The 15,499-nt window shown below is 40.7% G+C and overlaps 1 protein-coding gene across 1 annotated transcript in view; it reads right to left on the bottom strand.

Moving 5' to 3' along the window:
• PCNX1 (pecanex 1) overlaps positions 1–15,499 on the bottom strand; it is an 81,517-nt gene that overhangs the window by 10,081 nt on the left and 55,937 nt on the right. Inside the window, exons 16-33 of the mRNA XM_083399245.1 lie at positions 14,476–14,567; positions 13,562–13,671; positions 12,622–12,727; positions 12,174–12,266; positions 11,270–11,420; positions 10,822–10,963; positions 10,376–10,553; positions 9,619–9,727; positions 9,090–9,219; positions 7,833–7,891; positions 6,891–7,106; positions 6,215–6,468; positions 5,156–5,386; positions 4,764–4,864; positions 3,397–3,547; positions 2,130–2,360; positions 1,396–1,670; positions 10–193 (exon numbers count right to left, since the gene is read on the bottom strand). Of these exons, the coding sequence (XP_083255371.1) occupies positions 10–193; positions 1,396–1,670; positions 2,130–2,360; positions 3,397–3,547; positions 4,764–4,864; positions 5,156–5,386; positions 6,215–6,468; positions 6,891–7,106; positions 7,833–7,891; positions 9,090–9,219; positions 9,619–9,727; positions 10,376–10,553; positions 10,822–10,963; positions 11,270–11,420; positions 12,174–12,266; positions 12,622–12,727; positions 13,562–13,671; positions 14,476–14,567 (2,813 nt within the window). The remainder of the gene's footprint in view (positions 1–9; positions 194–1,395; positions 1,671–2,129; positions 2,361–3,396; positions 3,548–4,763; positions 4,865–5,155; positions 5,387–6,214; positions 6,469–6,890; positions 7,107–7,832; positions 7,892–9,089; positions 9,220–9,618; positions 9,728–10,375; positions 10,554–10,821; positions 10,964–11,269; positions 11,421–12,173; positions 12,267–12,621; positions 12,728–13,561; positions 13,672–14,475; positions 14,568–15,499) is intronic.

Below are 15,499 nucleotides of genomic sequence, written 5' to 3'. Positions count from 1 at the left end.
AGGCGTAACAGGAGGATGCAGTCCTGTTCCAGGGGCTTGTCCAACTGTGACGTTTCCTCCTCCTCCTTGAGATACGCTGCTTTGAGAGTCATTGGCAGTTGCACTGTTACTTGTGCAGGACGCTGCTCCTCCAGCATCTGAGTCTTCGATGTTTCCCCCACTGTTGCATCCAGCACCACAGCCTTTTCTTAACCTGAACACAATGGAAACACAGCAGGAAAAAAATGAGACTAGAGAAACTAGACACCAGGTTCTAATGAAACCCGGGTCAGAAAGACCCATTCCTGCTGGAATTTCTCATTAAATTTGTCCTTCATCGTGTTTTCCTGCCCCAACCCAGTATTAAAGGTAAAGGTACCCCTGCCCGTACGGGCCAGTCTTGACAGACTCTAGGGTTGTGTGCCCATCTCACTCAAAGAGGCCAAGGGCCAGCGCTGTCCGAAGACACTTCCGGGTCACGTGGCCAGCGTGACAAGCTGCATCTGGTGAGCCAGAGCCGCACACGGAACGCCGTTTACCTTCCCGCTAGTAAGCGGTCCCTATTTATCTACTTGCACCCGAGAGTGCTTTCGAACTGCTAGGTTGGCAGGCGCTGGGACCGAACAACGCCGAACCGCCGACCTTTCGATCGGGATTCGAACCGCCGACCTTTCGATCGGCAAGCCCTAGGCACTGAGGCTTTAACCCACAGTGCCACCCACGTCCCTAACCCAGTATTAGCTGCTGCTTTAAGGGCAGAGAGATGATAACATTGGGAAACACATTATAAAGGGGAGGGGGAGAACTCCGACATGAAAATACTATTCTACCTCAAGTAAATCCAGAAAACGTTTTGAAATATATTTGGCAAATAGTGCGTGACAATTTGCAACAGTGAGCATCAATGTGGCGTTATATATTTATCTAGTGAAAGCAGAATCTCGCCCAGCTGTGCAAGTGCCTTGTTTTATTTGTGATGAACTGTATGGATTTCAAGGAGTTTACTCGTGCAGTTGTAGGTAAGCAGCCTCCAGGGCCTCTACAGCTCCCCAGCCAGGCTTTTGAAAAATGTATTTTACATAGAAAACAGGTGCCATGCTCAGTTAACTCTCGCAGCAGGTTAGCGATACAACTGAGATCAGATTTCCGGACATAATCTATTCACACTGCGTTTTCTAATGACTTAGCAGTGTAAATATAAAATTCAAATTATATGAGATGCCTTTATACAGCTTTATACATTTTGAACTGTACAATTCCCCTGTAATACGGTAGGAATCATACCCTGCGTTTGCTACATAAAAGAAAGCTATGGAGCTCCAAAACCTTTTGTTATGTAAGCTATGTACTGAGACTGTTTCAACGGAACGTACTGATTCTAGTGAATGCTCTCTGGAAATCTCTTGAACCACTCACCTATGCCATGTAGAGACTATGAAGTTCCTGATGTTTCCCAAACTGATGGCACCCCCGAGAATCTCTTTGAGCTGCTCATTGCTATCCGAGTAAGATGTAGTCAGAGGGGACACATAAATGGGATATCCAATTGGCTGATCACAAGATGAGTTTATCATGTTTCTTAAAGCTTGCTTTGCATTCTGGATGCTCCCTCTTTCTGGGTTCCGATTGCGCAAGAAAACCAGCTCTTGCTGCTGCCCAGCCCAAAGACCACGAACACACTCCTTATTGACCTACAGGATCACAGCAATAGGGGGGAAATGTCACTGGGGAAAGTAAAAAATAGTGGCAAGCACATAGCACACAAAGACAGAGAAAAAAATCATTCAGTCTATGTCTTTAAGTCAACTGACCTATTTCACTCCTTGCAGAAAAATACACATGCTTATTCATCAGAATTCACACTTTCCCAAAGTTTGGAATGCAGTTCTTGGCTCAGTACATTTACTGTTATGTGTCAAAATGTAACGATCTACCTTGAAATAGGATGACTTTTTGGATTAGTGGTTTTGTTTTTTAAAATGGTATTACTTATTTGTTGCAACTTGCCCTGGGCACTTAGAGTGAAGGGCAGGCAAGAGTCAGATAAATACACAAATCCAGCTTTTAAAAGTAACTAAAACACCAGCCTCACCATCATATTTGGGAAAGCTCACACATTTGATGCAACTCATGTGAGTCAGACAACTTACTTTAATGACTCTGAAGATTAGAAAGCGCTTGTTCAACATGATTATTTTGTATTCATTGGTGCCATCATCCATTACGTGGCGAAGGGCAAGCAGAGAAGGAGAATTGGAAAGGACAGCACTTCTCCAAGCAGGGTCCCCTTCATGAGCTATGACCAGATTTTGTTCATGGGATGTGATGGCTTCATAGAGAACAGCAGGATCATCATACTCATCTGGAGATGTGAAATGATCCTAAACAGAGGAGTAAAAGGATTGTTCAGTAGGTTCTTCACTGTGAAAAGAGCAGCATTTCATTTTAAAGAACCCTAAAATTATGCCAGGACGCGGGTGGCGCTGTGGTCTAAACCACTGAGCATAGGGCTTGACGGTCGGTGGTTCAAATCCCCGTGATGGGGTGAGCTCCCATTGTTTGGTCCCAGCTCCTGCCAACCTATCAGTTCGAAAGTACGTCAAAGTAGATAAATAGGTACCGCTCCAGCGGGAAGGTAAATGGCGTTTCTGTGCACTGCTCTGGTTTCACCATAAGCGGCTTAGTCATGCTGGCCACATGACCCGGAAACACTGTCTGCGGACAAACATCGGCTTCCTCGGCCAGTAAAGCGAGATGAGCGCTGCAACCCCAGGGTCATTTGCGACTGAACTCTCAGGGCTCCTTTACCTTTACCTTTTACCTAAAATTATGTTCCGCTTAACAAGTAGGATCTCACTAACCCTCAAAACTGTTTATGGTGTTATCCATACACATTAAAAACGTAATTCTTAAAAGAGTTAATTTATCAAATATTTTGGAGACTGCTACCAAGACTGTAATATGACTACTTAAGGATTCTACAAAAATATTTATTTTTAAGTTACTTGCAAAAAGCAGCCCACTTCAGTCAAAGCAAGATTTTTCAAAGGTAGGCTTTTTGGGGGAGGGGAAAAAAGGCACCCAAGACTGTAATTGAATAAGTTCACCTTAATAAACTGGGAGGGGGGGTTGAATTTTCAAAAGAAAATTGTGTAAATGAATTAAGGATGCACACTCCAAAGTGTAGCAATAAGCAAATTATTACTGTCCTTTATTGGTAGACCCAATTTTACATTACGTATTTCCTTGCATATTACTAAAAACAGATCATTTCCATTTGCCCCTCAAACTGTACCTTTATAACTGTCAAGTCTCCATACTATAGCCATGCAACAGAGCACTTGAACACAGCTTGAATAAGACAACCCACGCCCCTTTTAGCCCTGACGCATCCATGCGCAATCAGTCCTTATATACCTGATGTAGTTTTAATGACATGCGTATTCCTGGGACGACTACTTTCCTCAGCAACTCCATGTCTGCAAAGATCCATTCATCTCGAATTGATGAGATACGAAAATCCCCTTTGAACAACGCATGGAGCCCATAAAGGAAGGATTCCAAATTACTGTTTAGTTTGGAAAAGAAAACCCAAATGTTAAAGCAGGCATTCAACATTCCATGTGAGCAGAAAAGTGTCGAAAAGAATCTGTTAACACTTCCAATTCCATACTCACAACTGCCAATGCAGATTAGAACCGCCATTACATACAAACGTAAACAGGGAAGTAGAAAACTGCCAACAATCACTTCTAAATTCTGCCCTAACTATATATGAAGGGGAATGCGGAAGTGCCCAGGGAGCAAAACATCTCTGAGTACCCCTGCAGACAGCAGCTTAAATCATTCTGGCTGATGAGGCCAATAGCAGCAGTTTTATTTGGAAGCTTTTACTATACTGCAGTCCCTAATTTGTTGAAAAACAAACAGCAATTTCACACCAATCTTTACCATGATTTGACCATCCCATAATATTTCACCTCCCTCAATTGTTGTTTTTCTTAGACTTATCCTGTTCTTAATGTCAGGTGGAATTTGGGACTCCTTCCCATCCCTGAAGGTTTGTTAGGCACTATGACTGTGTTTCTCATTTTCACAACAAACCAGCAACATAAAGGCAGGTTATTTAATACTGTACTGTCATTAATTTTAAGCAGGTGGAACTTTCCGCTGGAAAAAAGGTCTCTTGAAACCCTCTATGAGAGACCTTGCCTCAGCGATGCTGGGCACACAGAGGAAATACATTTTCTGTATAACGCTAGGCTTGCCACCCCTGTTAAATACACTGCAATAATTATTAGTCATTTCTCACTTTCTCCTGCAGGCAATTGTCAGCTACTCAGATCTTGAGGCCTGTCTCATACAAGCATTGTGAAGTATATGCTCATTCGAAGGTCCCAGGGCAGAGTACAGCAATTTAAAGATACAGGGAAGAATTCAACATTGCGCTCCTCTGATCATTCCATCAGTGCAAAGATTTCAGCTTGCCAAACCTAATGGCCCCCTCTCCTTCCCACTTGTGCTGTTCTGGGGGTTCTCCTGAACTCCCCAAATCAATTTCAAAGCTGGTGTGTGTGTGTGTGAGGGGAGGGGAGTGGGGGAAGGCCCACTGCACAAGCAGAAAACCTTGATGGGACTTGCTAAGTGAATCCTGCCCACAATATGAAAAGCAATTTTAAAAAAAGTATTTAGGGCAAAGGATAGAAGCATATGTGCAAATTACATGATTTAAATGACCCGAACTTTTTCTTCTGTAAAATTCTAGAGTAAGAGATTTACATTACCTAGACATATGATGTGAAGCAGTCCCCAGAGCTCTCCGGCCAAGAACACACAGTCCATAGCAAAGAGTCACCAGGGAAGAATCTTTGTCTGCATTCAATGGCTTCAAGTAAAGGAAAAAGTGAACGGCTTAGGGAAAACAGAAGTAACCACCAGAGGAAATATTGCTATTATGTCTTACATCAACCTTGGCCTGAAACAATATCAGCTCATGAACATTTTTCTCCACTTCATGCTCCAACATGGCTCTTTATTCTTTCCTTTCCTTACATTGCTTCAATGAAAAATCACTTCCTTGTGTGCTTTTAACTTTTAATATGAACTTTAGTTGGGATTTAAATACTAACAGACTAATATATCTTCCAGGATCCCTGAATAATTAAAAGATGCTTACCTTTTCTCTCCGAGAACAGCAGTATTCTATCCAGTTGAGATAAATGACACAGAAACTCTCTCTGGAGACCCCTGCTAGGCGGTGGTCATAATCCTCATCAATATTAGGAGTAAATGTAGGATCCACATCAACATAGTTTTGGTCTGCACATTGCTGCAAACCTTCCTGCATTGTTTCATTTGATAACCATTCCTCTAGCTTGGGGGAGGATGTTACATAATAGATGATGCCCTGTAAAGAGAAAAGGTTAAAGGCATGTAGACTTGACCACAATTCGTTATGGTGATCTGTATACATCCTTGGAAAAAATTATGAAAGGAAATAAAGACATGCTGTAAAGTGGCCAAAGCTATCAAACTGGTGTGTCCATTGCATGACTAGAGCGGGTGAAGAAAGAAGCACTTCTGCCAACCATATAGCAGGAGAAGAATGTGAGCCTGAGGCTTCACTCGTTCCTTCTAGCTCATTCATGTAGCGCTAAACCACGGTTTAGTGTTACATGTGACCCCTCCGTGGGGGGTTTTCGGAGGTGCGCCGAGCCCTGACGGTCACCCCCAAAGCTCTATTTGCCCGAACCTTGTAGCCCCTTAAGCGGACGACATGGAGCTCGCAGCCATAGCCTCTGCGGCGAAACGGAAGTCCTCAAGCATCTCTAAAATCCTGATCTCCCCCCTGCCTCCGGTGTCATATAATTCTTATTATTCAAAAGGTGAACTCTTAATTCACATGGAGGAAGTCTAAAAAGCCATTCACTGTTAATAACTCATTCTCAAATTGCCAGCCCTTAAAAATCAAATTGCCCCCCTGTGGGCCATGTGCCCCATGTTGGAAACCACGGGGTTAGAGTGTTAGGAGCCCAGGATTCAAACCCCCACTCAACCATGAAGCTCACTGAGTGACCTTGGGCCAGTCATCATCTCTCAGCTTAGCCTACCTCACAGAGTAGATGGTTTGACTGCTTTCGCCTACAGATCACCTGCTTTTTGCGTAGTACTCAATGACTAACGATCACACTTTCTGCTCTCAATAGCAAACGTGAGGTCTAGGATTTGTATTCACCTTGACATAGTACGTGGTGAGTATCTTTCTAAGATCAAAGACTTGAAGCATAGATGCAGCACTGTTGTCTGTGATGCTGTAGCCCTCCAGGACATACTTGGTTACCAGAACCTCCCAGGCTAGCCAGCGTTGGCCAAAAGCAGCATTGAAAGAGAGCATGTGAGGGATGTGACCAGGTTCACAGCAACAAAACCCTTCATCTTCTTCCACACCCTCAGTGATGGCTTCTACTTCCCGTTGCTGGCAGTAAGTTCCTGAAATGACGGAAAAGGAACTACAACAGCTGTGCAGAGTAACGGCAGCAAAGCAGTAACTGCAACAGCTGTACAAAGTAGACCAGAAATTATTATAGGCATATTACACATGGGTCACAGCTCAGATTCGCAACCACGATGCTACAGCCCAGTAGAAAGAAGCGAGAAATTGCTACATTTGCCTGATAATGACAAAGATCTAATCAGCTTCTGTTTCGAGAATTTATGAATGTCAAGTTTTAAACTGTCCAATATATAATTGTTTACACTAAGCTTGGAAGAGGAAGCTTGTTTACAACTGCTGCCTTTACCAAACATTCACATATTTAAAATGTCTATCAAACCAAAAGCCCAGTCTTAAGTAACTAGCTTGCAACACAGTTTCAAGGAGATTGGTGGAACTTTCATTTAGTTAGTTTTACCTCTAAATTCAAGCCCCCTCAGCTGGAAGGTGACCAATCCATTGCCTATCTCTATAAGGTGTACTAGTGCATTGAGGTAGTCAGAAGCAAGGATAAAGCAGTCCCCGGTACTATAGTTCCCCCATCGCCCAAGGAGCAAGTCTCCACACAAGCTGTGCTGAAGGGATCGAGTTAAGTGTTCGTAGAAGATTGAATTCAAGTTATTGTCGTCTGAACCTATATGGAAGGAAAAATCCAGGTCTCATTAAGTCTAAACTAAACTTTTTGATTCATATCTACAGTTCTTTGGCAAACAACATTTTGAAAGATCTGCCCTTTATTGATAACAGAGAACAAACTATTTGTTGTTAATTTGAACACACTTTCAAAAAGTATTACTACAAACATATGTGTATTTATTAGGGGCATGCATCAGATTTAGACAAATACCAAGCCCAATTTGGCTGCTTTGGAAGGTTACCACAGGGCTTGTTTGAGCCCGGACTAGCAGGAGCAGGTCTCTGGTTTGATAAAGGATTACCTGGATTTCAAACTGATGGAATATGCCAAAATGGTGAAACTAATTAGAGATAAAGACAATAGAGACTTTTAAAAAGACTGGGAATCATTTATGTTGTATCTACAGAAACAATGTAAAGAAATGGACTCACTAGCAGGGTTTGAGTAAACACTTACAATCAACAAAACAAACAGAGAAACTACAAAGATGATGTTAAAACGAGAAGAGTATAACAACATTTAAGTTAAAGAATTTAATATTAAGATACAATAAAGCAAGCAGGAGAAGCCAATATGTAAAAAACCAGAAGAGGAAGTTGAGGGAAGTTGTGGGGAGGAGGGGGAATTTTGGGAATTGTATTTGTTTTTTGTTATCTGATATGATGTTATTATGATAAAAATGTAAAATTCAATAATTTTTTTTTTTTTTTTTTAAAGGGCTACCTGGATTTCGATCAAGCTGCGAAGCCAGTCTTGTGTTTGAGTGGTCCACTCGTTTTGTGCTGAAGAAAGTGACAAAATATTAAGTTATTACAAAATGTACCATGGCAAGTCTTCATGGGTTCTCTACCACCATATGCCTTCTTCCCCCAAGAAAAATGAAATAAAAGGTCCATGCCAAAATAAAACACCCTCTGGCATTTTCCCAGCTGGTGATTCTCTCTCAACTCCCTGAGGTTCTGTCTGTTGGAAGATGAATTGTTTACAAAAATAAGCCAGCGTAACCTGGTTTGTCACCCCTGCTAAGAAAATGCAACTAAATGCTAACTGCTGCTATTTCCAGTCCTCCATTCTTTTTTCTGTCTGTCTCTCTCTTTCAAGACTAAGACTAGAGGCACAGCACTCCACTGCATTTCTCTGGATGTGGAAACAAAGTTTAGGCATAGTATACTGTCTCTTTCAGCAAACAGACAAATATGTGCACTTGCTGTCACTACAGGTCTTCCAGCTGGAAAATTACATGGAGGCTGTGTGGCTGCTGTGAGCCCAAGTAGCTCCTTGTATACTGGGCCAGGTTTTATACGCATCTTAATTAGGGCTGAGGAACCTCTGGCACACAGGACTTTCTCCCCAAACCACACCTGCCTGCTCACTAGCTGACATCACAGGCGACAAGCAAGAGAACAGGGTTTACTCCTATATTAGCTTTGTGATCCTGTCCCCAGAATCCTGGCCTAGTTATTATGTTTGACCAGAGATCCTGGTTTAAAACAAAGACTTGCAAGTTTCACAGCAAGCCAACTTCAGACCACTGGTTATGAAGCTGGCTTGTTAAACTAACCAGATTAACCATGGTTAAGCATTTTGTGTGAATGTAGCCAAAGTATAACACTAAAATAGTTGGTTTTTCAAGTGAAATCATTTTTCACTACATGATTGCACAAGAAGTTCATCTAAACATCTAAGAGCCAAGATGAGTTATTTCTGACTTCTACAGTTCACCAGGGAGAGATTCCAGAGGTTTACCTCAGAAGTATTTCTGCTGATTTCAGCTAAAGGTAGGATGAAGTAGGGATATTTTTCCACAGTAAGAAACTAGTGGTGACTGCGCAGAATCATAATTCTTCTGCAGGGCATACTTTAGGAACTTAGCATCATGCATCCAGAAACATCACATATTATAACTTATTTTTATTTTATTTTAAAAAAATCTCTCGTTACTACAGAAGGAGGTTTTTTTATGCCTTCAAAATCACCTACTTGTAGTCTCGCTCCCAAAACTTGACAGGCCTAACATAAGAAGTGATGAATATTGCACTTCCCAAAAATGGGTTTAGTGGAGTAGAGAAGAAAGCAGACACAGCTGCTTGGACAAACAGCATTGCAGAATCTGCAAGGAAGGAAAGTCAAGGAAACCACAACTTTTCTTTCTTTCTGATTTCTTCATGTCAGGGCAGAATAATAAAAAAAGAACAACCACAATAGCTCAAACATCTGTGTCATTTAGAAAGGTCCAACAGCATCGTAAACTACACTTGGCAACCACTGTACAGAAAAATGAAGTAATATACTACTGTTCTTAGTGCAGAAGCATGACAACTTACAGCAAAAAAATGTTTCTGCTACACCGCACAAACATTCATATCACAGTGCTTTGCAATCGAAACTGCTCAGAAGAGATTGGGATGGCTTGTAATCATACATTTTAGTAGACTTTTACAATATATTAAGGCTTCAAAAGTTCTTTTCCCTGTCAGCATAATACATCTGGAGCTTTCAAAAAGGATACGTGGTACAGCAAAAGGCTGGGCAAAAGCATGGAACGCAGATCCCCATGTGATTTGCCAAGGAGCAATGTAAGTGTATACAAATCTCAACTTGTAGAAAAGCTCCCACAGCTAGAAAGAAAACAGAAGGAAGCATTTTAAAAAAACAAATTTGGTCACAGATCTTGTACTCTTGACACATGTATGATTTCAATTTCCCAGGCGTTTTAGATGCACTAGCAAAAATTTTTTGTAAAACTGTGCGTCGTGTAGGCCACAGCAGATCAACTGGTTCTGTTTTAAGAGGCATGAAATGTAAGAGAATGCCATGTTCTGTCAAATTTGTACATTAAATATTTAACCAAACAAGCAGAGATTCTCTATTCAACAATGAATAAACTTCCTTTCTAGCTGCAGTTCATCAGATAACATGATAAAATATCATATATCAATTCTGATAGATAACAAATCAGATTTTCCTTCAGATGACAATGGAAAAGAGGAAAGAGAGAGAATGAGATTCTATATTACGATGGCAGTGTATGTCCTAATATTATTAATAACAAATGTTTTGGTACCGCTTTTAATGTATTCAAGATCATCAGTTAAACTCTTAAGACCGTAAGACTACCATAAAATATAAAATTGGTGGCTTTTTAAGGTTGCCTTTCAAGACTGTGGAAAAGATGGCTATGCCAACTGCAAGATTTACTGCCATCTCGTTTTGCCACAGAGTTATGGAACACAGAGCTTGGGCACTGTATTATTATTTGACATTACCTTGCTGAAGAGTATGGACATGAAGAACAAGTCTAGCAGCATTGTCTCCGAGAAACGTTTGTAGTCAAATGTAAAGAAAAGCACTGTGAAAATGACAGTAACATACTGGTAGGTTGGGTTGCTGAAAGAGGAACGCAACAGCTTCATACCAGCAATAGTAATCATTAAAGCACCAAATCTGCAATGAGAAAATATATTTGTCAAGCTGATCATTTTACTGTTCACTTTATCTGCATTCAGTACATTCTTGAAGATTAATAAAGTGTTTGGTATATTTCTCACTTTACTATCTTTCATTAAATATGCCTGACCCCTTTTAAGGAAGAAGAATCTGGAGTTTCAAGAGACTGGTCAAGCAACAGAGACAGCCTTTGCAAGAGGACATTAAAAACAAACCAACCATAATTAAAGTAAAGGAAGTGCCGTATGTGCTGTTTTCTACTTACTCTATATCCAGTCTCTTTGGGCTAGCAATAGCTTTCGCACTGCTGCTGAGCTCATTGAGGACTATCAGAGGGTAGATAATATTCTTCTCCACAAAAAGAAGCCATATATGAAGTTTCTCAAACCACATCACATGTGCAGCATCTAAGAGGAGTCACAAAATACAATACAGAATGCAATAGGAGTCTGGAAAGCGTATCAGGAAACAAACCAAGCTCAGATGTCTATTTGCCCCCTGTTTCCCACCATCCCTCCAACATAACAGGTAAAATATCTGAACTACTTTCCATTGCTAGAAAGTTTTAACTTCATTGCAAGAAACTAAGTTTTCTATAGAAGGAAATGAGAACAGTTTTATTGTAAAGACACAAGGTAATTAATTATAGTTCACAGTAAATGCCTAGGGAATAGCCAAAGGCAGAGTCTTAAAAGAAGAATTGTACTACTTACTGCGGACTTCAAATTGATAGTATTCCTTGGTTTTCAACAGTGGGTGAGAAAAACAGTGCCAAGGGAGCTGTTTCCGAAGTTGTGGCAGTACATAATGGGTCATAAAGCCAACCGAGCCCACCAATGCGTACAGAACATAGCTCAAGACAGGCTAATGGAAAAATTTAAGAAGGAAAAAAGAGACTCAGTCTCAAAAACAATCAATAGCAATCCCTTTCAGAATTGTGCTTCTCAATCTGGGCAGTATGGCAGCGCTGGCTGAAAGGGTGCCTTCATCATCAACTGCTTCCCCACCTATTCGGGATACATCCCAGGGATATCAGAAACACCTGGTGCAACCCACGTCTGTCCCCAAATGGACCATTTTGAGTTTTGTTAGGAGGGGAGTATCATTAAAACAGGTCATATTCCTTGTGTTTCCGTTTGTGCTGATACAGACAATACAAGGAATGCTGCCCCTGCAAACTTGTCTTTGAGATGCAGTGCACTGCACTATTTAACATCCTAACTTTCTTCAATTGCAATTAGAGCCATCTCTTTGTGTGATCTATGCCAACTAGAGCGGTCTCCAGGAAACACAATAAATAGGAACATGGAGAACTACAAGATCTTTTGCATCTTCTGGCAAGCCTCATGTTCCTTCCTCACAGTTCCCGAAGGATGGGGAGTTTGCCAGGCTGAGCATTGCAGCACTGGGGGAAACTAACAAGGGACATTAAAAAGTCAATAGAAATCCTACATCAATCCTACATCCTAAACCAAAAGCCAATATCCCGTGCTGTTCAGCAAACCCAAACACTGTCATGTTATAAATGCTGAAGTCAACAACACTGTTCAAGAGGCAGATACCAAAGAAACTGGTAAGGATAGTTTTGAAAATAAGGGGCGGGGAAAAGTAAGGTACCTGCAATACTGTGAAAACTGTGCTGACGTGAATAGCAAAATAAAGTACACCGATGACTATGCACACCACCAGATCAGACTGCAAGCGTTCACTCTAGGAAGGAAGGAAGAACTTTTTTTAAACCAAGAGAGTTCCAAAAAACTGTTTCTCTCTTTTAGTTTTAAGTACTCATGATAATCATTGTCTACACGCTATAATTTAACCCCCCCCCCATAAAGAAATTTAATCTCCTTCCCAAGAAATTGACATGACAGCTGACGTAACTAATATTCTGTCTTGTTAGTGATCTAATATAAATGAAAATAACCACTGGTATCACAACTGTCAGACAGAGGTACTTAAGGCATCATAAACAGCATCAACAAATAATTCCCTGGACACCTAAATCATTAGAAGTGTCCTTGTAATATCAGTCTTCTTAGTATGCTACAAAAGTGAGCCAACTTACCACTGAATTTCTCAGTTTTTCAGGTAAGGGGTCTTTAACCTCAGACAGTGGATCCTCTGGATTTTTATCTTCTGAAGTAGGGAAAAGTTTTGATTGCACTAAAGAACTAAAAGAATAGAAAATGATTTCTTTGTCATGATTGTGCACTGATTTGAGTCCAAAAAGAAAAACAAATCAAGTTTTATATATATATATATATATAAAAGCAGAAAACAACTATTGGTACTTATTTGCACTTTGTCCCCCTCGTACCTATGGGACCGCCTCTCCTGGTATGCCCCACAGAGAAACCTACGGTCTGCAAATAAAAACATCCTGAAGGTCCCAGGCCTCAGAGAGGTTAGTCTGGCCTCAACTAGAGCCAGAGCTTTCTCGGCTGTGGCACCAATCTGGTGGAACGCTCTGTCACAAGAGACTAGGGCCCTGCGGGACTTGACATCTTTCCGCAGGGCCTGTAAGACAGAGCTGTTCCACCAGGCCTTTGGTCAGGGCGCAGCCTGACCCCCTCCTCTGGCAATCTGCACAGGGTCTTGCTTGCTGGTTGCCATCAATTTGTTTTTGATTGATTTTATGGTGAAAAGTTTTTAGAATGTTGGATTGTTTTGACTGTTGTTAGCCGCCCTGAGCCCAGCTTTGGCTGGGGAGGGCGGGGTATAAATAAAATTTATTATTATTATTATTATTATTACTTTATGAAAAGGGCCATATTGCATCCATTATCCCTGGCCATTGACCATGCTGGCTTATGCCAAGTCCAACAACATGTGGAGGGTCACAGGTTAGCCAAATCTGAAAACTGTTCGCATCAGGTGGAGGCTGTCTAAAGTTTTTAGGCCCTTTGCTCCCCACGATGTTTTCTGAACAGATTCCCTCTCCCTTGCACAAACAATTATTGCAATAAGACTTCTACGTAATATACGAAGAGGTAATTATTACTTACAAAAGCACAGAAGGATCACTACTCTGTCTGCTGAGATGGTAGGATATTGCCACTAACATGCCACAGAATACAGAAAAGAGCACTGGAATATGTTGACCATCCCAAGAATCCTGTGGGCAAAATCAGAGTCCATTTTTTTTTTTTAAGATTACAGAATCGGAAATCCTATGTATCTATGAAATAAACTGCATCAATATTATTCCTTAAATAAATTAATTACATTTCTCATCCACCTTGAAGGGAAATATCAAAATCAGTTAAACCATATTACAATCAATAAAACAGGGTGGGTATAAATATGTATGCATATCTCAGGTATGGATGGCATCGTGCACCAATTCAGCTTTCACATACAAGCTGACACCATGTTGTTAGTTTTGCTGTGGAGCACAAGAGATATTTACCATATTCTTCCGTGTATAACATGCCCCCATGTAAAAGACACCCCCTATTTGGGGGGACTCAAAATTAAGAAAATGTACTATGCACTATCCATGTATAAGACAACCCCTTATTTTAAACTTCAAAAATTTAGGAAGGAATATAGTCTTCTACACAGAAAAATACAGTATTCATTTATGGTGAGTTCCATGGCTTTACCAGAGCTTGAAATAAGCACCTTTTCCTAAGGATTTGTGAATGTTTTATATATTGTTATGTATCTCCATTTTGATTTTGTACTGAGTAAGAAAATGTGGTCTGTAGTCCCTTGGCTCCCTTGTTGGGTTGTACCATATGGTGTGGGGGTGTGGCAGTGTATAATAAAAATTCTGGTGTTTCAAGGAAAGAAGAAAAACCAATCTCCATCCATCCACCTTTTACAAATGTTAGGAAGTTCAGGTAATAACATTTAACTTTTAGTTTCATGAAGTGGTACAAGTATCAAGCCTAAAATATAAAAATATAGCACTCACCTTTAGGGCACCATAACACAATCCATACAATAATGCTACTGCCACAATACTACAGATAAAACTGTAAAGTGCTGCAAGCAAGCTTGTCGTCGCTAGAGAATAAGAAAACATTTGTTAGGAAAAGAAACCCTTAAGAGTGGAAGAACACGTATTTAGGTTTCAAGAAATAAACATTTATCCCTTTGATTTTTGTTTCTACTACAACACTATAAAGATTTACAGCAGGTTATCTCACGCTTAAACTTATGCTACTTTTGAGGATTCTTTTATTGCGTGATATTACTGTTGTGCAGTATTCTTTCACTGGAAAAGTTAATTCAAAGATGTGCTTTTCCCAATGAGCCTGAATCAACTTAAGTAGACCATACGAGCTATAACAGACCCCACAATGCAGCTGTTCATTTGCTATGCAGGATTTATAGGCATCAGAAAGCATTTTTGTTTCAGGGATATTACATTTCATCAGCTCTCAAATGGCAATAATACCTTTTTGAGGAAAATGTGATTTTATTGAATAACAAAGTTATTGGCATGTCTGGTATGCATGAAGGCAAACTTTCTGAGCCTCTTCTGGAGAGCACTGCCATACAGTTGAATATATGAAACATTACTCTGAAATGTGTAGAAGCCCCTTCCAATTTTGCTTTCAGCTGATTGGCTTCTGGAGTGCAATTGACAACAACTTCCTTAATGGCTGAGGGCAGAGAGAATGCTAAACCATGATTTGCCACTACATGAACAAGCCTGCTGCGCTCCCTGTCCTCTTGCACCATGCAGTTCATTCTTCCTTTCCCTTGTTTGTGGCAAACTATGGTTTGCCCTTATATCTGAACGGGCAAACTACAATTTGCACTATAAAGCAGCATACCAATACAGGAAGAGAGGAAATCACAGTGCATGGAGGAAGAAGGCTTGTTCCAAGCATATTCATATGGCATCAAAGTATGATTTGGCATTTATGTCTGAATTGAACCACAGTTTTGTACTAGACCGTTTAGTGCACAGAAAACAAAACCATTTGAAT

The sequence above is a fragment of the Podarcis tiliguerta genome, assembly GCF_965153285.1.
Source record: "Podarcis tiliguerta genome assembly, chromosome: 1".
Taxonomy (NCBI): Eukaryota; Metazoa; Chordata; class Lepidosauria; order Squamata; family Lacertidae; genus Podarcis; species Podarcis tiliguerta.
This window is presented reverse-complemented; position numbering and strand designations above follow the sequence as displayed.